Source organism: Syngnathoides biaculeatus, chromosome 17 (assembly GCF_019802595.1).
Source record: "Syngnathoides biaculeatus isolate LvHL_M chromosome 17, ASM1980259v1, whole genome shotgun sequence".
NCBI classification, from domain to species: domain Eukaryota; kingdom Metazoa; phylum Chordata; class Actinopteri; order Syngnathiformes; family Syngnathidae; genus Syngnathoides; species Syngnathoides biaculeatus.
The window spans coordinates 9,523,145-9,551,071 of NC_084656.1; the positions used below are offsets into that span (position 1 = coordinate 9,523,145).

Below are 27,927 nucleotides of genomic sequence, written 5' to 3' on the forward strand. Positions count from 1 at the left end.
ATATATATATGTGCACTGTCATAGCGAGGCCGCATAAAAAGAACTGTGTTGTAGTGCATATCAACCTATCTCCAAATCATCATGTCAACCAACTCCCGAGATTTTCCTCTCATAGTCCCAACATTCAATCCCAACATACAGTTCTAGGCTCTGTACTTTCCTCTTCTGTCTGCCTAGGAACCCAAAGAACCTCTCCATTTTCGACCCAAATTAGCTGAATTCCCACCCCCAACCCTGCAGGTTAACGGTGCTGGGGGTAAGCGTTGTTAACCCGGGCTACCAACAAGCTGTGTTTGAGGCCCTTTCAAAAGATATACGGATGCCAAATTCCTGAAGTTCGTAGATGACGCCACAGTCATCGGGCTCATCAAAGACTGCGACAAATCTGTGTATGGAGAGGAAGTAGAGAGGCTGTAGCTTTGGTGTGGTCAACACAACCTGGAGCTAACCACACTGACTGTAGAAATGATTGTGGACTTCAGGAAGCATCCTTTACCACAGCTGCACCTCAAGCTGTACAACTGTCTTGAGTCAACTATCGAGACTTTCAACTTCTTGGGAATTACAGTCTCACAGGACCTGAAGTCGGAGACAAACATCAGCTCCATCCCCAAAAAAGCCCAGCAAAGGATGTACTTCCTGCAGCTCCTAAGGAAGCGCAGCCTGCCACGAGCGCTGCTGAGACAGTTTTACTCAGCGAATATCAAATCAACGCTTTGTACCTCCATCAAAGTTTGGTTTGGGGTTGCCACAAAAAAGAACAAACTGCGACTGCAACGGACAATCAAAACTCCACAATCAATTGTCGGCACCATCCTAACCATCCTTGGAGGGCTTGCACAGCACTAACAAGAGCAGGCAGGATCCTATCAGATCCTCCACATCATGGCCACCAGTTCTTTCAGCTCCTTCCATCGGGTAGATGCTACCAATCAATGCATATCAAAACTCGCAGACATTCCAACAGCTTCTTCCCTCTTGCAACTAAGTTATTAAATTCTTTAACAACTACCCTTGAATTCCACTACAACATGCTGCCAGTTTTCTTCCTTGGGTTGTTGTCACAGCCTGTAGGGCCAATCAAAATTAATATTATATATGACAGACTATCGCACAACTCGTCACTTTAAACTGCATACATTCCTTAAACCTTGACACTCTTTGCACAATTGTCATTGCACTGGACTATTGCCCTAATGGGTTGTTCTAAATGCTAGAAGACTGAATCCGTGCATAACTTTGCACAACTGAGTGGGGAAAAAAAAAATTATATATATATATATATATATATATATATATATATATATATATATATATATATAATATATATATATATATATATATATATATATATATAAATGTATACATAAATACGTGATGAACAATATTGTGCAACTTGTATAACGATATTTTCCTCAGAAAAAAGAAAAAAAAAGGAAAACCCCATTTGGGAATTTGACAATTCGGTCCAAGTTTGAAAAAAATGAAAATTAAATGAAAAATAAAAGGGAAAAAAAGTTCTTATTGTCCTTCATTCTTGTTCCTTCGTTTGTTTGTTTGTTTGTTCTGTACTCAACATGTATGTCGTACCAGGGCGGCACCAACGACATACATGTTGTTACCTACTTGGCCAATAAAACTGATTCGAAAGCATGACATTTTTTTTTTAATAAATGTATGCAGGAATGTGATACATTTGTTCAGAAATGAACTTCCTGCATGGCTTTAATGTATATTTCATTTGTTGTATGTTTCATAATTGTGATCCACAGTTTACCATAAATTCTGTTACTACAGGGGCAGTGTGACTCGAAATTTTCTGCAAGTTGTGCTGTCGGTTACCATTAACCTACACTGATGCGGTAGAAATCTAATCATCAAAATAATCTGTATATATAAAATCTATCAGTTTTTTAAAAATGTATTTGTAACTGAATGTGCCTTCTTGTGCCGTGCGATCACATTTAGTTAAGCCACTATGTAAACTACTGTAGTTCACTGCAGAATGTTCATCATGTCGTATGTTGATAATGTTAAATAAAACATTATAAAGATAATTACAGCTAGCTCGCAGCAGAGGGATATATTTAGAGAAGTGTTTAATTGAGGCACATCTATTCAAGTGCAGGCCAATCTTTGAGCCAATGTGTTTCTCTCTCCCAGGTCCCAAACAAGATTGATTGTGTAATGTAATCATTCATCTGCGTGTTAGATGAACACACAGGCTAAATTAAAGCGTTCCATGCTAATTAACCACAACTGAAAGCAGAGACAAACGCCACAGTATCTTTTCACAATCACTGGAGATTGATGTAGCGCTGCAACAACCAATGCATCATCCACAACCAGCCAAGATTAGCTTCTTCTTGGATTTTTTTCTCAATTTTTGATTGATTCTTTCTAGCGGATATGGATAACTTCCAAATTGGAAGGCAGGAATGCAACAAAGGCTGTGATATTTGAATAAAGATGCAAGCCAAGTGGAAACAACAAGGGGAAATGCTTCTGTGACGAGAGAGGTTATCAGTCATAGAAAGCTCGTTTAATTCTCCCGCAACACATTATGAGCCAATTAAAATGCTGCCGCAGTTAGGAGTGACTTCCAGTGATGAGGAAAAAAGTTGGACATGGTAACGACGTCAACATTTTGAGATCAGCAGCATCTTTAACGGGTATGCGAGTCAATTTAACTACAGTGCAAACTCTACACTCTAAACGCTACAAAAGTTGTTTGACTCAAGTTTGAGCAGATTGTCGTTTTAACATTTTAAGGACTAAGTATGACGTCAGGGTTGTCAATAAAAAGTGGTTTCATTTTCAAAGCGCAGGTGTCAAACTAAAGGCTCAGGGGCCAGATGCGGCTCACCACAATATTTCATTTGGTCTGTGCTGTATAAGCAAATAATGTGTATTCCATGTTTGTCTGTATCAAAATTTAAAACTGTCTTAATTTTTAATAACATTGACAAATGGCAAGCGGGACCCTGGCAGGCAGTAGGTTTGGACCAATTTTCATCTGTACAAGATCCAAGCTAATGGACGAAAACTCTGACAAATTTCAACCAAAAATATTTTGAAAACCGAGCCATACGAGAACTATGGGATATGAAAACCGATGTTCAACAATATATGTATTTGATATGATGAGGCGCTGGGACATTTATTTGGCTCAATAGTTATAACAGTCCTGTGATGGAAACCATGACTACAATTTGATCAATGACTAAAGAAAAAAAAGCCCTCCCACGATAGAAACTAAAGGAGTTAAAAAAAAAAAAATGCAATAATTTATATCACATTTTGTTCCTTTTCTACATTTGCAGTGGCTATAAACTTACTGTTACACTTGTATGACAGGAAAGGGAAATGTACAACATTATCAATCTGTGCAACTTGTATACAAATAATTATGTTGGGCCTCTGAATGGTATGACCACCAATTAAGTGTGAAATTAAACAACCGAGAAACAACTTTAGTTACCTGCTCCAGCACTCCTGCAACCCTTGTAAGGATACGTGTCTTGGAAAATGGATGGACATTAACAAAAAGTGGTCCAAATTGATGCTATTCTACAGGAATGGGTATGGATCAGAGGAGGGTGATGTCTACTGATGTCGCTTTGTCGAAAATGGACGTGCCATGAGAAAAGATATAGCCAATCAGGTAAATACTAGCTAAATACTGTAATGTTGACTTTTCCGTGGCTATGCAGTGTTATTAACTCATTCTGTAAGGATTTGGGAAATTTAACCAGCAAGTACTCTATGTCATGTTTAATATGTGTGGGGAGATCTGTGCTAATGATGTAGACAAGCTCTAGAAATTTGGATGAGCTGATTTCAGGCCTTTGGCAGAAAAACTGTTTGGAACTCAGGAATGCGCAGATAATTCAAATTCATGTTTTACCTTTACTTAGGCACCAAAGAGACTATTACATCTCAAATCCCCTCAAAAAAAAGTTGGTTTGGCAAAATATGTCCCCTTCACAAAATAGAAACATTTCCTTTGCGATTCGGAACTATGGTGTCTTGGAGGGTCATTCAAGTGCGAATCATATTTTGACCATATCAAACACTCAGCAATCACTGGCAACCATTTATTATTCAAAACTCTGATGCCAGACTGTAGCCAACTACCGTAATTCCTGGCCTACAGAGTGCACCTGGTTATAAGGCTCACCCTGTGGATTGGTAAAGGAAATACCATTTGATACATACATACGCCGCAGCTGTGTAAAAGCCGCAAGTAACCACATTGAAAGCCACATTCAAACATGAGATATTTACAAAGAAAAACGGTACACAGAGTTTAACGCTAACGCCGCGCAAACAGGGCCGGACCAGTAAAAGTCACTTCCTCAGCACATGACCATTTCCGCTAGAGTGCCACCTTGCGGCCATTAGGAAAAAAAATGCACAAATTAGGCGCATCACCGAATAAACTGCAGGGTTGAAAGCGTGTGAAAAAAGTCACGTCTTATAGGCCAGGAATTACGGTAGGTGTGATTCCTTTGGGGCTTAGAAATACATAAAAACAAATTTTGTACAGTGTTCCTAATGTATTTTAATAGATATATATATATTTTTTTTTTATTTTTTTTTTCCCCCCAATCACAATATGGTGCTTTTGTGTTGATATTTTCTCATGATGAATCTGTTGGATACAATTAAAGGGATTATGCTCGCCCGCAAAAAGCTATCCTCATTAATTCATGTCCCAAGTGAACGATAGGATGAAATTAAGATAAGACTCAGCCTCAATGACAAATGATCTTGAGACTTCAACGCCTTTCGAGGACTTCAAATCATTGCTTGGTCGAGACAGCCCATGACTTGGAACCCTACAGCTTCCATCCAAATGTAGGCACTTATCCTGTGAGAGCCTTTGGGTCCGCCCGCGGGCACAAACGCCCGAGAGATAACGGTGCACATAATGGTCTTATGGCCAAGTCTTATCAGCGCAGACAGCAGGCATGTTGACATGGGGCACAAGTGGTCGCCATGCTGACGAGGCATTTATCTCAACGATTACTAATGAGCCGTTCAGGCAAACTGCAGAAAAAGAGCACTGGACCAGACATGACAATGAGGGACAAAGTCAGTATTATTTTGAATAATGCTTGCTGTGTGTATGCGTGTGTTTAAAGTGGGAGCAGAAAAACGCTTGATTAACACAAAACCTTACCGTTTAATATCTCACAAGAGTTCAGTTCAGCCAAGTGTTTTGGATTTTCTTGGGCTTTTTTGTGACACTTATTGCAGAAGATGGACTAGTTTAAGAGAAGAACAGAGTTACAAATGTTATCGCAATTTAACTTCAATGTCATAATTTTCTCCCTTTGTTATTTAAGTTCACAAAGGCCTCATTATTAACGGATGTCTCTAAAAGATTATACTGACTGGCCATCTTCTGGTGCGGGGTGTGTTCAGAGAGATTTTTTTTTCCTGTCCCCCATCAATCTAATAAGAAAAGAGTTGGGCTGAAAACCTTGAACGTCTTCAATATTTAGTACGGCAAAGCTTTATATGTGCAGTCAAAACTGAGTTGCGGTAAGCCATGGGCTCCATGATTATGACGTGCAACGCAACAATAGTCAAGATTACCAGATCAGCATCCAGTCAGCCTATCTGCTATTTCTTATTCTTTGTAGTTTCCAACAGTCTGGCTTCTACATGGGAGTTTGCTGCTTCTCTGAGGTCAATCTCGGTACAACAACAGAAATCTTGTTTGGGGCAAAAGACTGCGATCGTGTCTAATGTGCTGGTCATTTGGAGTAGTCCACGCACACAATAAGAAAGAAGATATTAATCATAAGATTACCCTTCTTTATTGTTTTCAGTCTTAACAGTGTAGCATATATATATATATATATATATAAATATAAACAAACAAAGCAATGTCTGATAATCATCAGTTAATTCTAAATTAAGGCTTTGTACTTATTACTTTTCAAAGTGTTTCAGTGACATTTGTTGGTTTTCTTTTCCTTAAAGAAATGGCCCAAACAATTTCACAATTTCCTCCAAGGGTGCAGTTCATTCCTTGCCAGTCAAGAGTCGCGATTGTACATGAAGAATAAAGGAGAGTGGCACTGGAGCCTTCTTTGCAGTACACAGAGAGTTGAAAGAGAGGAAAAGCAAGGCAGGCAGAAATGGATTGTTATTTGGGAGGGGCATAACACTGAAGGAGATTGAAATCGGTCTGGGCTAGCGACAAGTGGTCGCGTCTGTCTCCCTGCCACCCAGTCTGACGGCCGCCCGGGGCTGGCTCACGCCGCATTAAAACAGGAAGTGGACTGTTTTGACTCACGATGTCGTTTTTTTTTTTTTTGTTTTTTTTTTTTTTCGCATGACATTGACCTCCTTGCGTCTGAGAGACCCCTCTCACGCCTCATCACCATTGCCTTCTATAGTTCCACTTTGTAATGTATAATCAACTCCATGGCCAATCCAGTTTCATCATTTATACTCTTCAAAATGGGAACCCTCTACCTCCCGTATGTTCTCACGATCGCTGGTCTCTCTCTTTATGTGATCTATTTCCCTTTAAAACAGTTTTAACCACCCCTCCCGTGTTCTGCAGGTACTGGCTAATGCGCTTTTGTACTTTTACCTCCAGCTCATGGAGAGACAACTCCAGGGTAGGCAAATACACAGCAGGAGGTCCGAGAGGTCCAAATGGTGTCTTAACTACAGTACACCAGCATATTCTGCAGCATTTCACTACTGGCAAAACGACCCTCAGGAATCATTAAATCCTGTATTTTATCATCAATACCCCACAGAAAACAAAAATGAAAGAAAGAAAGTCAAAAGAAATGATGAAAGCAGAGTAATGAAAAAGACAAGTCATGAGAATGAAATTGTCAGTTGCAAAATAAGTAGTCATGTCATGAGAAAGAAATATGGGAAAAAAAAAAATTAAAAAAAAAAATAAAAATCACATGAAGACACTAAAGTCATACCTACTAAATCCAATGTGTCAAGATTGTAGATAAATCTTTGTGTTGTTCACACTCACTTGCTTGGTTTAAAGGAAAGACAATTTGACGATGGAAAATTTAGCAAAATCTGTGTTTCAGCACAACTCCTCACGGCAGTATTAATCTGAGTGATTAACATGGGAATTCAGAACAGTTCAGACAGAAATTCTCCTGCCCCATTAACGAGAGGCATCATCCCTTGTTATCAAAAGTTCAGTTAAAGAAGAGTGTTGTGCTTTCACGGCAACCCAAGGCATGTGTACAGTACAGTTCTGGGAGACCATGTTACCCGCCCTATGGAAGTAAATTAGTGCCAAAGGATTTGAATTTGAAATGCCACAGAAAACAGGATTTGAATTTGAAATGTAAAGTGATCACATTTTCAATAGCTGCTACAATTCGCTGTCATAAATTCACAGTCTGTGCCACCAGGCAGGGTTACTTCAGGTCAGAATCGAACACCCACCCAATCCAGTTTCGGTTTCTTAGTATATAACGTCACAAGACTAAGAAAGTGTAACTATAACTGGCTGGGGGAAAAGTGCTTTGAATACCGAACTGTGAGGCAGACGCTCATCATTGATCACCCATTCAATGTGTGTGCTGCCACGGCAAGGGGTACCTGCCACTGAGGCTCGTGCACTGGAATTGAAAAATGTTCTATTACATTGGCACATCCATTGGGAGAGATGGTGGGCGAGTGATTTCAGAGTAAAAACAGATTTGGGTGAAATTTCTGTACACTGAAAACAACTATCCATCCAGTTCCCAAGTTGCTTATCCTCACGAGGAGGAAAAATCTATATTTACGGTGTCTGCCCCGATGTTTCAAGCTGTGGAACACCCGACAAATATTAATACTAAAGAAGGCAAAACAATTAAAACTCAACCAATATATCCCCTGTCCGATTACAATGTATCGCTCATATACCGACATTGGCCAATATCTAACTGATATACTACATTTTTTACTTTTTCCCTGCTACTGTTGTCTGTGCTGAGGGCATCTGGCCCTCCCACTCCCATTACAGACACCTTGACCTGTGTTTATTGTCACTTGCCTAAGAGAAAATGCTCCAGAATTCCCCCCCCCCCCCCCCCCACTCACAGTAAGCGGTTACTTTGCAAAGCAATCTAACACTAGACTTTAGTGACCCATGACATAATGTCCCCGCAGAAAGACGCTGCTAGGTCAAGTCAAGGAGAGCATTCTAGTTTCTTTCACGCAACTTTTAGAGGAGTATAGAATTGTAACGTCAAGTGAGTTCCATGTTGGAAATGAACAAAGGTATATAAAACTATTTATGCCCGTGTCCGCCATTAACCAACATAAGACTATATTACAACTTTCATGTGAAACTTCACTGTTGTAGCCACAGGGAGCAAATCACTGCAGGAGTTGTCTTATGATTTTTACTTGATTTTTAAAGCCAAAGCCGGAAGAGGAGGAGGAGGCTGACTCCTGTTATGCGATTCACATCGGAGGAGAGTTTGTAGAAACTGTTTGGCCAAACAAAACGTCTTGAAAATCAAAAAATAAAGTACACACAAAGGCAAAAGGGGGATTTAAAGATCGAAGGTAAGCAGCCATTGAGTTGAAATGTTGGTGACAAGTCCAACAAGGCTTATATTTATGCCTACTTTCTGTTGTCATGAAATCAAATCAACTTTGGGAGAAGTCATTCTTCTTGTCAACGTGCATTGGCTACGGCGTTTCGACTAAAGTTAATTTCAAGCCACATTCAAGAAAAACAGCGGATGAATTATTGTCACAATTTGGAAATATTAAAAGACAAAAGAACATGAAAGAGTCTTCTTCTTCTTCTTCTTTTCCTTTCGGCTTGTCCCGTTAGGGGTCGCCACAGCGTGTCATCTTTTGCCATCTTAGCCTATCTCCTGCATCTTCCTCTCTAACCCCAACTGCCCTCATGTCTTCCCTCACCACATCCATAAACCTTCTCTTTGGTCTTCCTCTCGTTCTTTTGCCTGGGAGCTCCATCCTCAGCATCCTTCTACCAATATACTCACTCTCTCGCCTCTGAACATGTCCAAACCATCGAAGTCTGCTCTCTCGAATCTTGTCTCCAAAACATCCAGCTTTGGCTGTCCTCTAATGAGCTCATTTCTAATCCTATCCAACCTGGTCACTCCGAGCGAGAACCTCAACATCTTCATTTCTGCCACCTCCAGTTCAGATTCCTGTTGTTTCTTCAGTGCCACCGTCTCTAATCCGTACATCATGGCCGGCCTCACCACTGTTTTGTAAACTTTGCCCTTCATCCTAGCAGACACTCTTCTGTCACATAACACACCAGACACCTTTCGCCAGCTGTTCCAACCTGCTTGGACCCGTTTCTTCACTTCCTGACCACACTCTCCATTGCTCTGTATTGTTGACCCCAAGTATTTGAAGTCGTCGACCCTCGCTATCTCTTCTCCCTGTAGCCTCACTCTTCCCCCTCCACTTTTCTCATTCACGCACATATATTCTGTTTTACTTCGGCTAATCTTCATTCCTCTCCTTTCCAGTGCATGTCTCCATCTTTCCAATTGTTCCTCTGCATGCTCCCTGCTTTCACTGCATATGACAATATCATCTGCGAACATCATGGTCCAAGGGGATTCCAGTCTAACCTCATCTGTCAGCCTATCCATTACCACTGCAAACAGGAAGGGGCTCAGAGCTGATCCCTGATGCAGTCCCACCTCCACCTTAAATTCCTCTGTCACACCTAAGGCACACCTCACCATTGTTCTGCTGCCATCATACATGTCCTGTACTATTTTAACATACTTCTCTGCCACACCAGACTTACGCATGCAGTACCACAGTTCCTCTCTTGGTACTCTGTCATAGGCTTTCTCTAGATCCACAAAGACGCAATGTAGCTCCTTCTGACCTTCTCTGTACTTTTCCACGAGCATCCTCAAGGCAAATAATGCATCTGTGGTACTCTTTCTAGGCATGAAACCATACTGTTGCTCGCAGATACTTACTTCTGTCCTGAGTCTCGCCTCCACTACTCTTTCCCATAACTTCATTGTGTGGCTCATCAACTTTATTCCTCTATAGTTCCCACAGCTCTGAACATCCCCTTTGTTCTTAAAAATGGGAACTAGAACACTTTTCCTCCATTCTTCAGGCATCTTTTCGCCCGCTAGTATTCTGTTGAATAAGTTGGTCAAAAACTCCACAGCCATCTCTCCAAATTGCTTCCATACCTCTACCGGTATGTCATCAGGACCAACTGCCTTTCCAGTTTTCATCCTTTGTAGTGCCTTTCTGACTTCCCCCTTAGTAATCATTTCCACTTCCTGGTCCTTCACTCTTGCCTCTTCAACTCTTCCTTCTCTCTCATTTTCTTCATTCATCAACTTCTCAAAGTATTCTTTCCATCTATTTAGTACACTACCGGCACCAGTCAACACATTTCCATCTCTATCCTTAATCACCCTGACCTGCTGCACATCCTTCCCATCTCTATCCCTCTGTCTGGCCAACCTGTAGAGATCCTTTTCTCCTTCTTTCGTGTCCAACCTGGTGTACATGTCTTCATATGCCTCTTGTTTAGCCTTTGCCACCTCTACCTTTGCCCTACGTCGCATCTCGATGTACTCCTTTCGCCTCTCCTCAGTCCTCTCAGTATCCCACTTCTTCTTCGCTAATCTCTTTCCTTGTATGACTCCCTGTATTTTGGGGTTCCACCACCAAGTCTCCTTCTCCCCTTTCCTACCAGATGACACACCAAGTACTCTCCTGCCTGTCTCTCTGATCACCTTGGCTGTCGTCGTCCAGTCTTCCGGGAGCTTCGGTTGTCCATCGAGAGCCTGTCTCACCTCTTTCCGGAAGGCCGCACAACATTCTTCCTTTCTTAGCTTCCACCACATGGTTCTCGGCTCTACCTTTGTCTTCTTAATCTTCCTACCCACCACCAGAGTCATCCTGCATACTGCCATCCTATGCTGTCGAGCTACAGTCTCCCCTCCCTCTACTTTACAGTCAGTAACCTCCTTCAGATTACATCGTCTGCACAAAATATAATCTACCTGCGTGGTTCTACCTCCGCTCTTGTAGGTCACTATATGTTCCTCCCTCTTCTGGAAATAAGTGTTCACTACAGCCATCTCCATCCTTTTTGCAAAGTCCACCACCATCTGCCCTTCAAAGTTCCTTTCCTGGATGCCGTACTTACCCATCACTTCTTCATCGCCCCTGTTTCCTTTACCAATATGTCCATTACAATCTGCACCAATCACAACTCTCTCGCTGTCTGGGATGCTCAGAACTACTTCATCTAGTTCCTTCCAGAATTTCTCTTTCAACTCTAGGTCACATCCTACCTGTGGTGCATAGCCGCTAACTACATTATACATAACACCCTCAATTTCAAATTTTAGTCTCATCACTCGATCTGATACTCTTTTCACCTCCAAGACATTCTTAGCCAGCTCTTCCTTTAAAATAACCCCTACTCCATTTCTCTTCCCATCTACTCCGTGGTAGAATAAGAGTAAAAAAATAAAATAAATAAATAGAAAATGGGGAAACTAAAGTATGTAGGGTGTTTGTGAACAAATAGTAATGCAACAAAAACTCATTTAATGACCTGTATCACCATAACTTTCATGTATCTCACAACTTTCATGTCAACCATTAATATGTATCCATCCATTTTTTTCTATATCGCTTATCCCCATTAGGGTCACGGGACATGCCGGCGCCTATCTCAGTTCACTCTGGGCAAGAGGAAGAGCACATCCTGAACTGGTCGCCAGCCAAAGGCACAACCATTGATGAATACGAAAAGTATTATGAAGGACCCGCCCTACTTTGCACAATTTACCAGGGTTTATAAATTAACAAATGAATGTCGTTTTTAAAATCATTTTCAAAAGGCTCCAACTTTATCTCCAGTATTTAGTTGTAATTTGGCAAAGGCAGGACTCTATCTCATAATAGACTCAACTTGGGTTCATTGGAAAATTTATTTTTAGCCCTTTATTAAAATGTACAGTTGAGTACCAAAATAATATATTTTTTTTTCAAGCTCTAAAATCATAACCTGATGGAATGCAAACGTAAGGCGTTTACATATTTAAAGCTACAATCGCTAAAAATTGCAACTGGTTGATGGGAATTTGTAAGCTTGTAATTTAATGATGAGCAGTAGATTTTAATGAAGGTAGAGGAATAAATAGAGGGATTCACACCCAAAGTTTTGTTTACTGATTTGATTAATTTGTATGGGCTGATGGACAGGATTGTGAATGGTTGTAGTTGAAATTAAAATTAGTTGTTCATTTAAAAAGGATTAGAGTTTTAAATCAAGTGTCTCAACTGTTATGTTTGATTCACAACACATCACTCTGGTTTGGCTTTTATAAGCTTGCAGTTTTAATATGAATTTAGTATTACAGTATATGTGGAACAGTGGTGACTGGTTAGCACGTCTGCCTCACAGTTCTGAGGACTAGAGTTCAAATCCCTGCATGGGTTTTCTCCATGAACTCCGGTTTCCTCCCACATCCCCAAAAAATGCAGGTTTATTGAAGACTCGAAAATGCCTGAATGTGATTTGTTGCCTGTCTGCATGGACCCTGCGATTGGCTGGTAACCAGTTAAGGGTGTACCCCGCCTCCTGTCCGATGAGAGCTGGGGTAGACTCGCGTGACCCTTGTGAGGATAAGTGGCTCAGAGAAATGGATGGATGCATTGCAGTTATATTTTAGCGGCGGTCGGGTATGGGGTATGCCCCAGACTTTTGTTAAGTGTTAATATTTAATACTGCAGTTTCTCACTAATGTCTAAGTGGGTAAGGGATGGGATTTTTCAGGCCTGTACCTCAAATATAATGCAATACTGTATATTTTAAGCAAGGTAGGTTGTTATACTGAGAGGCTCAAATGTAATATTTTATCCACATATTTAATGCCACAATCACTAACAGACATGTCTGGGTTGGTTGATGGAATTTGAAAGGTGGTACTTCATATATAAAGCACGATGAGAGTACAGTATATTATACTTTGGAATAATTTAAACATGTTGCACATTGATCACATTACAGTATACTTTGATAAAAGGTATTAAATCAAGTGGCTCACCTGAGACAACCACAGCGAGGCAAAGAAGAGAAAACAAGGAATCCATGGTGGATTTGATTTTTCGGGGTGATCGGAGGCAGAATTTCGGGGTCTCCTGGAGCTGGATGGTTCTAATTTCACTTTCAGGGCCTGGAAAAGAGGAGTCAGCGTGGGTATTTTTGAAGTATGAAATAAAAACAAAGCGATTTATTTAACAAGAGGTTTCCGAGGGAATTCAATGACAAAGAAATCCATCGTGTGAAAAATTACTTAATCCACAACAGCTGCCCACACACGCACAAAAAAGGAAGATGTCGGGATTTTTTGTACGATCACTGGACTTCTTCCCGGCTTTCTTGATGCACAATCATAAACCGAAGGCTTATCGTCCAGGTTCTTAACTTGGAACGTTTCAGGAAAGGCTTTTTGCTTTAAATAAAATCACAATGCGGGATCAGATAAGGAGCAGGAGGGTGACTCCTGTTATGTGATTCACATCGGAGGAGGGATAGGAAGAGCGTGCACAAAGTGTTTGGCCGACTAAAACGCATTGAAAATAAAAAATAAAAAAATGAAAAAAATAAGTATACACAAAACCAAAAGTGGGATTTAAAGCTGAAGTGAAACTGCCGATTGAGGTGAAATGTTTGCGACAAGTCCAAGAAGGCTAATTATTATAACTTCGCGTTGTCATGAAATCAAATCAACTTTAGTAGAAATATTGCATTAGAAACGTAGCTAAGGATTAAGGGAAAGTGCTTGTCTTGACTGAAAATGTGATGAAAGTGGTGTTACAAGGCAGTCTATTAGCAACAAGGGATGCCCAATGTGGCTAATGTTTACGAACATGAAAACCGCTCAAATTAAGTTAAAAAGGGGAAAAGAGGCCAATTTACGAACGTGAACAAAAGCAAAATGGCAGCCCGACAACTTACCTTTTTTTCAAAGCGGTGTGTTTAAAAATGAAGCGAGGGGGCTTTTATTCCACGCGTGGCGGATGTGGCTTTACTCAGCCGTGTGAGCAACTAAGTCCAACTCGTCCCCAACTTTTGTCAACTCTTCTGGGCGGCGCACTTGGACGTTGCTACGCACCTCCGCCCCCCCGCCCCGAACTCAAATGTGCTCCCCCTTCGCTCCACACAAACCCAAGAGAAGTGTCAACGTCATTCATTTTAAAGTATGGGCAGCGTAAATACACGGGGGGGCATTTCACCACACTGAACATACGAATTGAGTCCATTCTTTGACCGCACTCTCAAAAACTCGTATCTGAAATGATCTTTCTCTATCGACATTGATGGGATTGCCATGAATCTGTTGTAGACCCCCCGAAAAATATAAATATATTTGTAGTGTGTGTGTGTTTTTTTTAATGAGATAAGTGGTTTCTCAGGCAGTAATAGCACGATTACATTGATTTTTGTTTGTTTGTTTGTTTGTTTGTTTTATCACACTTGCTCCTTCAACGCATATTCTTGTGTGCACCTAAGCCGGTGTTGTTCTGGAGAGTCAGTTCCTCTCTCGGCTTCTAAGTACAGGAGTAATATTTGCTGTTCTTTGAAGCGTTTATGGAATGCCTATGATTCATGCAATAATTTCTGTTAGCCCCAGCATTTGTGTTCATATATCCAATGCTCAGAGCCACATTGCGATAAACACTAATTGTCAGGCCGCTTGCATATTTAGTTTCCTATTCTTGTTAGAATTACTGTAAGGTAGTGAATCCTTTGTGGTCGTTAAAAAACTTTGCATGTTTTTGTCAATGAATGGGAGGTGTGGGGGACGATGATTCATCTCATTCTGCTAAATCCAGAAAGGATGTCGTGTCTACTTACAGTCTATATTTCCCCCTTCCCCGTCTAAGTTTGGTAAATGGTAAGTGTCTAACCTTAGTGGGGTATAAATATATAGATATAAATGTCTTGGTGAAGCAGCATCTGGCTCTTTCTTTAACGTTATTCTAGGAGACTCTGTTCAAAGTAACCACAAAAAAAAGTATTTTTGTGATCACGCCATAGCTCCAGAAGAGGGTGTGTACGGCATTAATGTGATATTCATCTTTCTCCTGGTGGAATTCAGCATTGACTCACTTAAAGACTTGCTTTTACGCACATGCGTAGACTTGTTTCCAGTCCATGCCTCCCCCTCACCCACCACCCCAACCCATGTTTCAATAACAGGAAACAATTGGCCGTCATCCTTCATCGCGACTTGACGTCGGTTCCCGCACGGTGCCACTGGGTCTCTGTGGTGCCCGCCGGCCCGTCACCACAAGCCATGGAAGGTGAGGGGCTGGGGGAGTCAAGTGCGGGGGGAGCGGGACGGGGGGTATGAGTATGAGCCAGCTGACTCGTTTCCTTATGGTCCTCTAAGGCAACATCTGATGCTGGGCCTGACTATATATTTTAATGTCAGCTATTATAAAATGCCTGCCTTTACAAAGACAGTAATAAAAATGGTGCTAATAGGTGGAAAAACAAAGAAAGATGTCCTGGCATCGCCTCAGACTAATCAGAATGCTCTGATGTCATCCCTCATCCTCCTTACAACCACCAAAAGGCTCATTTGTTTTATTTATGCTGGCTCTTAATGAGGCAGCATGGTGAACAACTGGTTGGCACATCCGCATTTTCTGGGTGGAAAAGTATTGATGCATGGTGGAACTCTTGTCTTCCAGTGCTGCCTTGTTCTGCCCCTCACCCAATCCAAACTCAGTTCTTCCATGTTGGACTTGTTACTTGCGACTGAATTCTTTGGTGTCCATTTCCGTCCGGTCATCAGGTTTTGGGCAGCAAGTCGATTAACAGTCTTTTGACGCTGCTCAGGCCAACATGACCTTTACCTTGGGGAATTTGATCTCTTTTTACCATGCACTACTCAGACATCGGGGCACGCCTGACCATTTTTTCACATCAGAATCAGGTGTCATACTTTGTTGAGAATCACCTGATGTGAGGTAATAACCCAAATTGTAGGCGCCAGGCTTTGAATTTGCCAGGAAATATGGTTTTGACAATAATCCATCAATCCATTTTTGAGCCGCTTATCCTCACAAGGGTTGCAGGAGTGCTGGAGCCTATCCCAGCTATCAACGGGGTGGAGGCGGGGTACACCCTGAACTAGTTGCCACCCAATCACAGGACACATGGAGACAGACAACAGTCGCACTCACAATCACACCTTAGTCAATTTAGAGTGTCCAATTAATGTTGCATGGTTTTTGTGGGAGGATGTGAAAGGAAACCGGAGTGCCCAGAAAAAAAAACGCAGGCCCGGGGAAAACATGCAAACTCCACATAGGCAGGGACTTGATTTGAACGCCGGTCCTCCAAACTGTGAGGCCAGCATTCTAACCAGTTGGACCACCATGCCGCATTTGTTAAAAATAAGAAGCTTTTTTTTTTTTCTTCTGAATGCAGGTATCTTTAACCTTAGGCCTTATTTGATTGTAGTAACCTTTCATCATATATCCTAATTTTTAAATGTTTTTTTTTTGTTTGTCTTTTATTGCATGCTGCTTTTAAAAAATATATCTTGCCATTAATGTGTATTATTTAGTTTTATAACCATTTACATTCCCGATTTTTTGCACAATACAAATGTTTAGCTTCCAACGAAATAACTCCAATTGTGAGTGAATTGAGGCAAACTGACAATATACAATGAAATTGCTCACTTGTCCAAAAATTGCTAAAAGATTTAATCCGGTGTGTTGATTTGACAATAAAACCCATTTTATTAATGTTGTGTAATTCAATTAATTAAGTAAAGAATTAAACATAATTTTCAGTTGGCCAAAAGTCTCTATGCTGGATTTGAAAGATTGATGTAAAAATCCAAAAGTACATTCCTGACATTTTCAAAGAAGAGAAGCTGGAAATTACAAACTCGGAAAAAAAATAAAAATCCCCATCATTGGGAAGACTTATGAAATTTGCATTAAAATGGCTTATTTAAAAAATGTCTAGCAGATATCCGAGGATTCCTAATGTTTGCGCTGACAGCCTGCCCTCAATGATCTGATGATTTTAATAAAGCTTTGGATTTAATTGAAACAGGCCTAATGATGATTAAAAAAATATTTTCTATCAAGGTGAAAAATAATTGGTTTTGCTTCCAATTGTGTACGACTATTATATTAAAAAAAAAAAGATCTTCTATGTCAAGGTGAAAAATAAACGAGTTTTGCTTCAAATTGTAATAAGACTGACAAAAACAAGTTAAATGTTTGTGTAAACATTAATTGGACACTCTAAATTGCCCCTAGATGTGATTGTGAGTGCAGCCGTTTATCTCTATGTGCCCTGTGATTGTCTGGCAACCAGTTCAGGTGTATCCTACCTCCTGCCTGTTGACAGCAGGGATAGACTCCAGCACTCCCCAGACCCTTGTGAGGATAAGTGGCTAAGAAAATGAAATGGATGGATGGAAGTTGTCGTATGAGCCTGGACTTCACACATCCCAAAAACATTTGTGGCACGTTGACTGAAGACTCGAAATTGCCTGTAGGTGTGAATGTGAATTCTTGTGTACATGTGCCTTTCGATTGGCTGGCGACCAGTTGAGGGTGTACTTGCCCGAAGATAACTGGGGTAGGCTGCAGCACTCCTGCGACCCATCTGAGGATAAGCAGCTCAGTAGAATGATGGATGGATATAAGTTCTCATATCAAGGTGGGAAAAAAACACCTTAAAACATATAACCAATATGGAAATATTCTAGCTGTGTGTGCTTGTAATTAGTAAATTTTAATTTTAGATGAAAGAGAATCGCTCTCTCCTGTATGAAGGTAATTTTATGTAATGCCACATGGGGGCATTAAATCACGGCGAGGAGGATTCAACTGATCTCAATTTTAGAGTTGGACTACGTGATTTATCGCATGGCCTCCACGTTTGTTGTCCCATGCATTTTTTTATTATTACTTTTATTAGCGGCATTCCACGCATAACTTTTGCTATGAAAGTGCTTGCGGAGGCCTTTTCTTGCCAGGATTTTCTGACAGGGTTGCTTCCTGTGCGGTAGAGGTGCTTCTTCCTCCTCCTCATCCCTCCAGGGTCCTTGGAGGATAATCCGGATACCTGGTGGAAGTGTGTGCAGGTTATCAACTGTTGACTCGACGGCAAACTCTGCTGTCCGACATCCTGTTGTGTCTCTGATATTTCTAAAGTGTGAAGATTGTCACGTGGGATCATGTAAACAGGTGGACACATGTGCCTATCTTGAACAATCCATTTTTTTTCCCTAATGTGAGAGACCTCACACATCCATCCATCCATCCATCTTCTTAGCCGCTTATCCTCACAAGGGTTGCGAGGAGTGCTGGAGCCTATCCCAGCTGTCAACGGGCATGAGGCGGGGCACACCCTGAACTGGTTGCCAGTCAATCGCAGGGCACATGGAGACAAACAGCCGCACTCACAATAAAACCGAGGGGCAATTTAGAGATTCCAATTCATGTTGCATGTTTTGGGATGTGGGAGGAAACTGGAGTGCCCGGAGAAAACCCACACAGGTGCAATGCAGGGAAACATGTAAACTCCACACAGGCAGGTCTGGGATTGAACCCTGGACCTCAGAACTGTGAGGCCAACGCTTTACCAGCTGATCCACCGTAAAGCCCCTCACACACTGTATGGAAAAAAAAAATCTCGATATGAGTACTGTCCTGTTTTTTGTAAAAACAAACAAAAAAAAACCCATAAATTGACTCAACACATTTTTCCTCTTATTTCTAAGATAATAATGACAGTTGCTGATGGCTACTACTGTGGACTGAATGGGTGGAAGCAACGTGGAAATGAAATGCCGCAATTTTAAAAAGTAATATAACTTGTCAGCAACAGACAATATTCCATCCATTTTTCAAGCCAAAGGGGGAAAAAAAGATCCATCAACTAGTTTGTTGTTAAAATAGTGAACTTAGTTCAAAATTTTGAATTATGAACATTCTATGGAAGAAAGTGAACTTTCCCAACCACATCAGCGACCATCATGAATTTCGTCTGGCATATAACCCAAGACATGCCTCTAGCTTGATATTAACATTGATCACTTTTTGAAGAAAATAAATAAATCAAGGTTAAAAATTATTTTTTACAGACCCCCACACATCATTTTGATATCTCTTGAAAAGAAAATGAAGCAAAGGTTTTCAACTGCGGTTCCTGTGGTAAACATATTGGCATGAAAGTGATGAGCGCGCCACCTTTTTTGTGACCATCAGGCCTCGGTGGGTGAGTACTTTTTTTTTTAATTTTTAATCAGTGTTATGACACAATACAGTTAAAAGCTTTTATGACATTGAGAAATTGTAAACAATGAATTTATCTTGCTCTCCATATGAATATACCGTACACAAGGGAGTATTCACATGCTGTAATGTTTTTTACTGCAGTTTTGGAGGCACGAGTGGGAAATGTGTGATTTCTGTCATTACCTCCGCCAAGGAAGTTTCCGTTGTTTTTGAGCAGGACTACATTGCCATACGATAAATGTGTTTTGTTTATAAATAGCTGGCATTTTTGGAGATGTTTTAGTCTTTTCGGAAACAATATGACGATACAGTAGTAGGAGTACTTGAGTGTTATATGGTAAATTTGTTTGGTTGCTAGCATTTTACTTCATTTCTTCAGGAATCATACAAATTTACAGTAGTATGTATACTTCCGTTGCACCTTTCAAGCTTCCTGCAGTGTATAAAACACCACAAACAGAATCAGGGGCAGTTTTCCACCTTTGGAACTAGTACCAGGTATGTGTGCAAAAGCCTTTCCTCTTTCATAGCCTCCAAAAGGCATGCCTCCACCTTTTCTTTCATCCCACTGTTCTGTAGGACTTCGGGGCGACAAGTGACATTTTCCTGCCTCCGTAAGTAATAGCAGAGCCATACCGTGCAGGAACAGATGATGCATGTGTGGAAAATTGGCATGTTTCTACCTTTTTTTTTTTCCATGTTGGTCTGTGTAAACCTCACGAAAGGAGAATCGGGAAAAATGACGTCAGCCCAGCATCGAGCGGCAGGATGACGCTTGTGTGTCAAGGCCCTTGCGCTTCCTGTAAAAGCTAGCATTTTTACACCTCTTTTCTGTCTTGCTGTTCTTTACAAACTGCACTCACGCAGAATGGGTGGAGCCAAGTACACCTGCCCATGTACCACATTCGGAGGTAGCATAACATGAGGGGGAGAACACTGCATTATGTACAAGCAGCATTTTGTCTGCTTTTTTTTCATGGTTCTGTCGGGTACAAAAGGCACTGGCTTGTACTGGAGGACCAAGTTGACCGGGTGCTTTTCTACCTTTGGAAGTATGCAGTACCACAGGCGGAGCAATGCATGATGTAACGATAGTAGAGGTAGTATCACAGCCTGGTCGAGGCTATTCTACAATGCCGGGAAAGAGGTTTGAAAATCAAGCGTTGTAACCGCCCTGTTGTTGGTGTGAAGCTGTTCAAATTCTGGCGAGGACGTCATCGACTGAGCAGGAGAAGAGTGAAACCCAAAACCTAAGAACTGTGAAATAGACTTGCTCACCGCGGTAATGAGAGAACGCTGGACCTTGGCGGAGGTTACAGAAAACTTGAAGCAACAAACAAACAAACAAAGAGTGTTGTTCATGTTTTTTTTTTTTTAACTACAGCGCATCAATAGCTTTGGAGACCTGGATGAAGACCTCCTCCACAGGAAGTTCAGAGTCCACCTGTGCAGGGTGAGACGTTGATGTCATCAGATATATTCAGAATAATATTAAGAGCAGTACCTTGATTTACGAGTTGGAGAATTAGTTGTGTGAGGACGCTTGTAACACCAGTATTCGCTCATACCTCGTATCAACTTTTCCCATTTTAGTATTTTCCAATATATAAAAACATTCATTCATTCATTTTCCATACGGCTTATCCTCACTAGGGCCGGCTGGAGCCTATCCCACCTGAGTCTGAGCGAGAGGCAGGGTACACCGTGAACAGGTCACTACCACAGTCCACAAATAAAAAGAGTAATATAATTAAAATGTAAATAGCAAAATTTTTTTGCTATAACTCGGTAGACATTGTGCTGCTCTTTCTACCGTGTGAACCTTGACTACCAGGGGGTGGTATATATACATACATATATCCATTTCCATCCATTTTCTTCGCCGCTTATCCTCACGAGGGTCACGGGGAGTGCTGGAGCCTATCCCAGCTGTCAACGGGTAGGACGCGGGGTACACCCTGAACTGGTTGCCAGCCAATCGCAGGGAACATGGAGACAAACAGCTGCACTCACAATCATACCTAGGGGCAATTTAGAGTGTCCAATTAATGTTGCATGTTTTTGGGATGTGGGAAGAAACCAGAGTGCCCGGAGGAAACCCATGCAGGCACGTGGAGAACACACAAACTCCACACAGGAGGGTCCGGGATTGAACCAGGGACCTCAGAACTGTGAGGCCAACACTTTACCAGCTGATCCACCGTGTGCCTATATACATACAGTATTCGTATAATACACAAAGATGAAGATGAAACACAAAGACTGTCGCAGTGACTTTAGTCCAGAATATATGCCTCCAAGTATTGTTAAATACTTTGTAGCTCTTGCTATCATTTAAGTAACAATCAGTTTTGGTGTTTTGTGTAATGTTTTAACATTAAGACACCAAACTTAGTTTGTATGGTTCAGTTGAATTAAAAAAAAAATTGTAATTTAAAATGGGAGGACCTTGACACGCACAGTGGGCCTCTTTTTTGGAAGAATTGTTCACTGTGTGCCGGACTGCACACAGCATGCTAAGGCGTTGGGATCATTCGGTTCTTCTCCGCGGTTTCGAAGCAAAATTAAAGTTTACATCAACCAATCGAGAGTTCCTAACTTGAGAAATTTGGGGGGGGGATCCGCACTCAAAATTCAAGGTACCAGCTCAATACTAATGACGCTCCTCACCTTCCTGACGATGCCACGCTTCTCGTAGAAAGTGACGACGGGCTCGGTGGCCTTGTAGTAGAGGTCCAGGCGCTTCTTGATGGTCTCCTCGTTGTCGTCCGAACGGCCACTGGTCTCGCCGCGCTTCAGAAGCCTCTTGACCATGGTCTCGGACTTGGCATCGACGTACAGCAACAGGCACGGTTTACCGATCTGGGAGCGCAGAGACGGGGTTTAAGTGTTGTTTCTGTGTCAGCAAAAAAAAAAAAAAAAAAAAGAAAAGTTGCAACTTTTAACGAACCTTCTTCTCAAACTCCTCGCCCTGCTTCAGCTCGCGAGGGTAGCCGTCGATGAGGAAGCCCTTGGATACGTCAGCCTTGGCGATCATGGCATCCTTAATCATGTCCAGCACCGTGTCCTGAAGAGACAACAAGGCACTTGAGGGGACTGGAACATTCAGAAGTTGTACAATTCATATGTGACTTCAGCTCAATTAAAATATACTAGTCGACGTGTCTCGTTATGTCAGAGAAATTTGGGGAAATGTTTGAACAGGGTGTGTGTGATGTGGTTACATAAAAAAAAACAGGCAATTATTTGAACAAAACATTAGTAAATATTGCACTTTTAATTTCCAATGGTGTAATATTTTGAGAGTGTACAGAGTAAACCAAAATATGTCTAATGTTTTTAGAGGGGAAATAATATACTATGAAACTTTTAATGATTTCAGAATGCTATACAGTACTAGAAATGTCTGAATATTTCAAAATATTTCTCAACATTTTTAATAGTTTAAGAATAACAGGATGTTTTTATTTGATTTTAGATTATTTCAATACTGTATTAAAATTTTTCAATTTTTCAAATTAGTTAATTTTGGAGAATATTTTATTGGAAAACCTTTTTTCGGCTTGTCCCATTAGGGGTCGCCACAGCGTTGGAAATAATATACTATGAAACTTTTAATGATTTCAGAATGCTATACAGTACTAGAAATGTCTGAATATTTCAAAATATTTCTCAACATTTTTAATAGTTTAAGAATAACAGGATGTTTTTATTTGATTTTAGATTATTTCAATACTGTATTAAAATTTTTCAATTTTTCAAATTAGTTAATTTTGGAGAATATTTTATTGGAAAACCTTTTTTCGGCTTGTCCCATTAGGGGTCGCCACAGCGTTGTCATCTCAGATGGATCCTCATATTTGTTTGGCACAGTTTTTACGCCGGATGCCCTTCCTGACGCAACCCCTCTTAGGGAGTGGGGGCTCAAGTGAGATCCCCAGTGAGAAACGAACTTACAGGTTTCCAATATTTTGGGATTTTGTTGTAATCGGAATGTTGGCGTAGAAAGTGGAAAGTTTGGAATGTTTTGGAATATTTGTAGGACAGTAGATTTGAGCATTTCTAATCAATTAAAGATAGTAATTAGTAAATATAGTAATAAAGTAAGTAGTTAGTATTTGAAATGTTTTCAAGATTTAATACATATTTCATCCACTATTTCAGAATATTTTCGTATTTCAAGACTATAATAACATTTCCAATGTTTAAAAAAGTTTATATTATTGCAATGATATATATATTTTTAAATATTTATAGAGTAATATATTAATTTGTTGATAGTACATTGCTTCAACTTGGGGGACAGGGAATTGAATAGAACCAATGTTCTGTATTTGCAAAATTTTTGTTTTGAGCATCCTTCATCTGTGTTCCCTGGAGAAAGAATGAAAAAGCGAAAGAGTTTTTGGATGAGTCAAAGCGTGGTCCATCTCACCAGCGGCACCAGCTCCCCCTTCTGCATGATGGCGTGAAGCTGCTTGCCCCTCTCGGACCCCGAGTCCACCTCGGCCCGCAGCAGGTCGCCGGACGACAAGTGGGTGAAGCCGTACTTTTTCACCACCATAGCGCACTGGGTGCCCTTGCCGGACCCGGGCCCGCCTGGAAGCGGCGGCGCATATCAGACGTGTGTGAGCGCCTTTGTGAGGCAGCCAAAATTCACACTTGGGCTCATACTCACCGACAACGAAGATGATTTTCGAGTCTTTGATCTTGTCTGCAAACAGGAAAAAAAAAGTTGGGACAAATATTCATCAGATATTATTATAAAAAAATTAAAAAATAAAATAATAAATAAGAATTAAGAATCTTAAAATCTAATTTTTAAAGCTAATCAATAAACACAATCAAGAACAAAATGGATGTCTTAAAAACCATAATGCAAGGATGAAAAAAAAATGCAAAAGCATATTTTTAAGATGAAAAAAAACTAAATAAAAATTGACTGGCTCCATTAACTTTTTTAATTATTTTACAAAATAGATAAAAGGCCATTTAAGGCTTCATAAATAAAATGTATGGTGGATTCCATGTAGAGGATACAGTAATAGTAAAAAAATCGTATTTATATGTAAATTAAAAGATGTTATCAGTAGTAGTTCTATTATATTTCTAAATACAATCAAATAAAATTATTTTAAAATGGCAGTTAAAAATTTCTATGAATTAAATTAAAACCCCATGTTCAGAACAATGTCGGGAGGTTGATAATAACACATTAAAACAAATACAAAAAATATTACAAAACCTGCAAGGAAAAACAAAGAGCCCGTTTAAAATTTCTTAAATGCATTCATTAAAAAGGACGCTACAAACCAGGTCGAGAGGAATAATCACGCGATGTGCAGATGTTCCCCATGTCTGCAACAATCTTTTTTTGACTTTACTATTGTGTTGGCTTGGTTACCATGTCAACAGTTGGTCGCCGGGTAAAACGAAAACAGCTAATAGATTTTTTTTTCTTACAACCTTCAAAAATTGGGGGAAACTTTAGCTACAATTTGCTATGAGTATAAATGTTTAGTTTAGTTTATTATTGCAAATGAAAATCTGAGATTTTTGTTTTTATACAGCGCGTTCTATCTCTTGCCACACGATGGTGGTAAATGTCAAGAATAAAACCGTTCGACGCGCCCACCCGTCATAAAACAATACATTGTTGCCTTCAATTTGTCACGTTTCAGGCGTCGTTTACCTGCCATTATGTTGCGTTCGTCGTCAGCTCCCTTTCAACTGTAACAAAGAACAAAAGACGCATTGGTGACATCATCAATGCGGCTGGAAATAGTGCACGGCGTCTCGTTGAATTTTGAGGGGCGTGTTGTCAACCTTTTCATCAAGTCAAACAAAAACCATGGCGGCGTCTTACTTTTGGACCGGAGCTCTCCTTCATCAGCGTGTTCGAGAATCCCGAACAACTGAAACGAAAGAGGCCGGCAAGCCTTTTCCTCTTTCTACTGTTTTCCCCCCCTTCCTTTTTCCAAAAAAGACTTTAAAAGAATGAGGAAGGAGGAGGGCCAAACGTTTTGATTGACAAGTCCAATCCTGCCCAAGAAACAGATTTCAAAGACATCTGCAGTACTTCATCTTTTAAATCAAAATTACTCTTTTCTGCCATTATTTTTCAAAGTATGTAATACAACAAGGTATTCGTTAAAAAAATTAAGTATTTCCCATTTTTTTCTATAAAAAAATACAAATGTGAAACAGTAAAAAGGAGGAAACCCTAGCAAAAAGCACTTCAACTTAATTCAAATAATGAATTAACTAATAACTAATCTATAAAATGCACTAGTAATTATCGACCAGGAGAGACTCCTTAGATTTAATCATTTTTTTCCAGAAATAAAAAATAAAATTGCCATACTTGAGGGTTCATTATTTTTCTAAAATAAAAATGTATTTTGCCACCAGGAGTGACTACCTTGTTTATCAATTTTTAAATAATAAATGTTTTTTTTGTAGTGTCTTAATTTTCTGAAGTAAATCAAACAAGGCATTTTGTTACCTTATAAGATTTTGATTTTTTTCTGCTCCAGTCCAGATTCTTGTCATTCCCATTTTTTAATAGCAGCTTTTTTGGGTTTTGACAGCAATAATTTCCAATCTATGTCGTTATTGCAGACAACAAGATGGCCATTGTCCAAATATAAAATATTTCACGTTTTACACCAACAAAGTCAAAACAAACTTAAATAAAATTTTGCAAAGGTTAGCATGTCGCTAGCTATAATTGTCAGTCGTCCACGGTGTCCATTTTTATGCCTGTGCCCGTTGACCCCACGGTGCCAGTAAAGGTCACTCATGGACCCGCACCTGAGTCATTCTATTTGAGAACGAGACTTTTTAATGCCCTGTCAGACATGTTCACTTTTGATGCAGACTGACGAAAAATCCTGAATCCAGAATCAAAGTGAATATTTTGTCCAAAATTCTTTGCATGTATAAACACCACAGCCGCCTTAATGTCAACAGTCACCTCGATAATGTCCTAATCCTATTTTTTAACACGCTAAAAAAAGAGCAAGTCGCAGCTGTTAAGTGAAGGGATAGTGTGTCAAACGGGCGAGGCATTCACTGACTCCTAAAGCGTGCAAAAGGCAAGCGGCGCATTCCCTCTTTGGTTGCTGTGGAGAGCATTGAATGGGAACAAGTGCTCGCTGGTCCTTTAAGGCTGGCAAGCAGGCAGCGTGAACGGGGGACACTTTGACGTCAGTGCGATGGGCGATGCACCAAAATGGACGCTAATGGATGCAGACGGAAAACATGTTTCATAATGTTGCAGAGCGCAATTAGAGAAGCATGCTACTCATACTGACGTTTATCTACTACATCGCCCTGCCTTCACTTTTGTCCTTCCCGGCTCTCATCAAAAATGACAGAAGTCCATGTCTATACATCCCGAGCAGAAATTGACAACCCGCCTGCCTTCTTCCTGTCTGCACCTCCTGTACCACATGAAATTGAAGTCTTTGCTGCCTACACTTTTACTCTTGCACTACAACATCTTGATTGACAATAAAGTCAACACAAAGCTTTTTCCTTTCTACACCTCATTTCTTTCACAATGTTGAAGTAAACCCCGCCTTCACGTTTTTTCCCTTCTTGGACTTCATCAATGACAACAGTTGAGGTACTCTAGAAGTTCAGGTCGAGACGGACTTCTCCATCTCGCCATGGTGATCAAAGTTGAAGTCCATCCTGCCTTCTTCTTGACTGCCCCTCCACTATGACAAAGTTGAAGTCAACCCCGTCTTTCCCTTGAACATTCCTGAGACTCCCGTCTCCAGCAAAGATCAAAGAACTCTTCCCCTGCCTGAAGATAAGGCGGCCTTCTTCCTATGTGTAATTATTGCCAATCTTGCCTTCACTTCAGTCCTTTCTCTACCTTGTCCATACTGTTTTTTGATTAAAGATGACATCACTCTTGTTATCATGCTCGATCTTTTTCTGTCACATTCAGATGAAGTCAACCTTGCCTTCACTTTGGTCCTTCCTGTACCTCCTTGATGACAAGTTCATTGACCTGGTCCCCGACCTGAAGTTGAAGTCAACTCTTCTTACTCCTGCGGTAGCTGCTCAGTGAATCAAAGAAAATATCCACCCTGCCTAATCGGTCCTTCCGCCTGTGTGAGGGAATTAGAAATCAACTTGCACATTGTTGCGCCTGGACCACTTTTGTGACCAAATTGAAGTCAACATTAGCATCGAAATGTTCATCTTGAATGCATCTCGTCAATGTCTGTCAACCCTTGCTTCTCCTCCCCTCTCTGACATACTGTAGATGACGTTACCACTTAGTCTTCACCAGCTCGCCTTTATTGTGCATCCTCCGTACTAACCTGTCCTCCGTTTCCTGTCTCTGGATCTCCCGGTGCGATGGGCTGGCCGCAGACCCTGTGGATCTCCCGAGCATGCACGGTTCCTGCTGAACGGCAGCCCTCCCTCCCCCAGGCTATGCCTTTTTATAGCACAGCTGAGCCTGCGCTGTCTGCTTGCGCTGCATTCTGGGTAAGAGGGCACCGGAGCAGATAAGGAGGGGTGGGGGGAGTACAGTACTGTATGTGGGAATGGTCGGTAAAAGGAAAGGGTGAATATATACGAGGG

General features: G+C 40.8%; 2 protein-coding genes and 1 long non-coding RNA gene across 11 annotated transcripts in view; 1 reads left to right on the forward strand and 2 right to left on the reverse strand.

Annotated features, from left to right (window-relative positions):
* The window catches only part of eng (endoglin), a 62,505-nt gene extending 48,302 nt beyond the window's left edge, over positions 1–14,203 (reverse strand). For 2 of the 7 annotated variants that reach the window (XM_061800447.1, XM_061800448.1), the window contains exons 1-2: positions 14,003–14,203; positions 13,089–13,217 (exon numbers count right to left, since the gene is read on the reverse strand). In XM_061800447.1, the coding sequence (XP_061656431.1) occupies positions 13,089–13,134 (46 nt within the window). In that variant the 5' untranslated portion in view covers positions 13,135–13,217; positions 14,003–14,203. Of the gene's footprint in view, positions 1–13,088; positions 13,220–14,002 lie in introns of those variants that run through there. The other 5 variants (XM_061800442.1, XM_061800441.1, XM_061800445.1 and 2 more) reach the window with 5 other exon arrangements.
* Positions 3,701–21,980, forward strand: LOC133490419 (uncharacterized). Its single transcript, XR_009792207.1, has 5 exons — positions 3,701–5,097; positions 15,248–15,351; positions 19,170–19,303; positions 20,708–20,776; positions 20,977–21,980. It is a non-coding gene; the product is annotated as an uncharacterized LOC133490419 (long non-coding RNA).
* On the reverse strand, positions 20,673–27,800 carry ak1 (adenylate kinase 1). Of its 3 annotated transcripts, none has more exons than XM_061800451.1 (7): positions 27,663–27,800; positions 25,016–25,053; positions 24,002–24,037; positions 23,759–23,922; positions 22,274–22,390; positions 21,994–22,185; positions 20,673–20,767 (listed from the first exon to the last, which is right to left on the reverse strand). In XM_061800451.1, the coding sequence occupies exons 2-7, from the start codon at positions 25,020–25,022 to the stop codon at positions 20,702–20,704; spliced, it is 582 nt and encodes a 193-aa protein (XP_061656435.1). In that variant the 5' UTR covers positions 25,023–25,053; positions 27,663–27,800; the 3' UTR covers positions 20,673–20,701. The 3 variants fall into 3 exon arrangements, with proteins under 3 accessions (XP_061656435.1, XP_061656434.1, XP_061656433.1); XM_061800450.1 differs by lacking the exon at positions 27,663–27,800 and adding an exon at positions 25,190–25,340; XM_061800449.1 differs by lacking the exons at positions 25,016–25,053; positions 27,663–27,800 and adding an exon at positions 24,637–24,914.
* Positions 27,801–27,927: the final 127 nt, after the last annotated feature.

What these genes read in the sequence shown, in the direction of transcription:
- ak1 (XM_061800449.1), bottom strand. Translation starts at nt 24,679, where the DNA reads ATGGGGAACATCTGCACATCGCGTGATTATTCCTCTCGACCTG. An exon ending in TGATTATTCCTCTCGACCTG is followed by an intron (nt 24,038 to 24,636) that starts GTTTGTAGCGTC and finishes TCCTGTTTGCAG; the next exon opens with ACAAGATCAAAGACTCGAAA. An exon ending in GAAAATCATCTTCGTTGTCG is followed by an intron (nt 23,923 to 24,001) that starts GTGAGTATGAGC and finishes CGCCGCTTCCAG; the next exon opens with GCGGGCCCGGGTCCGGCAAG.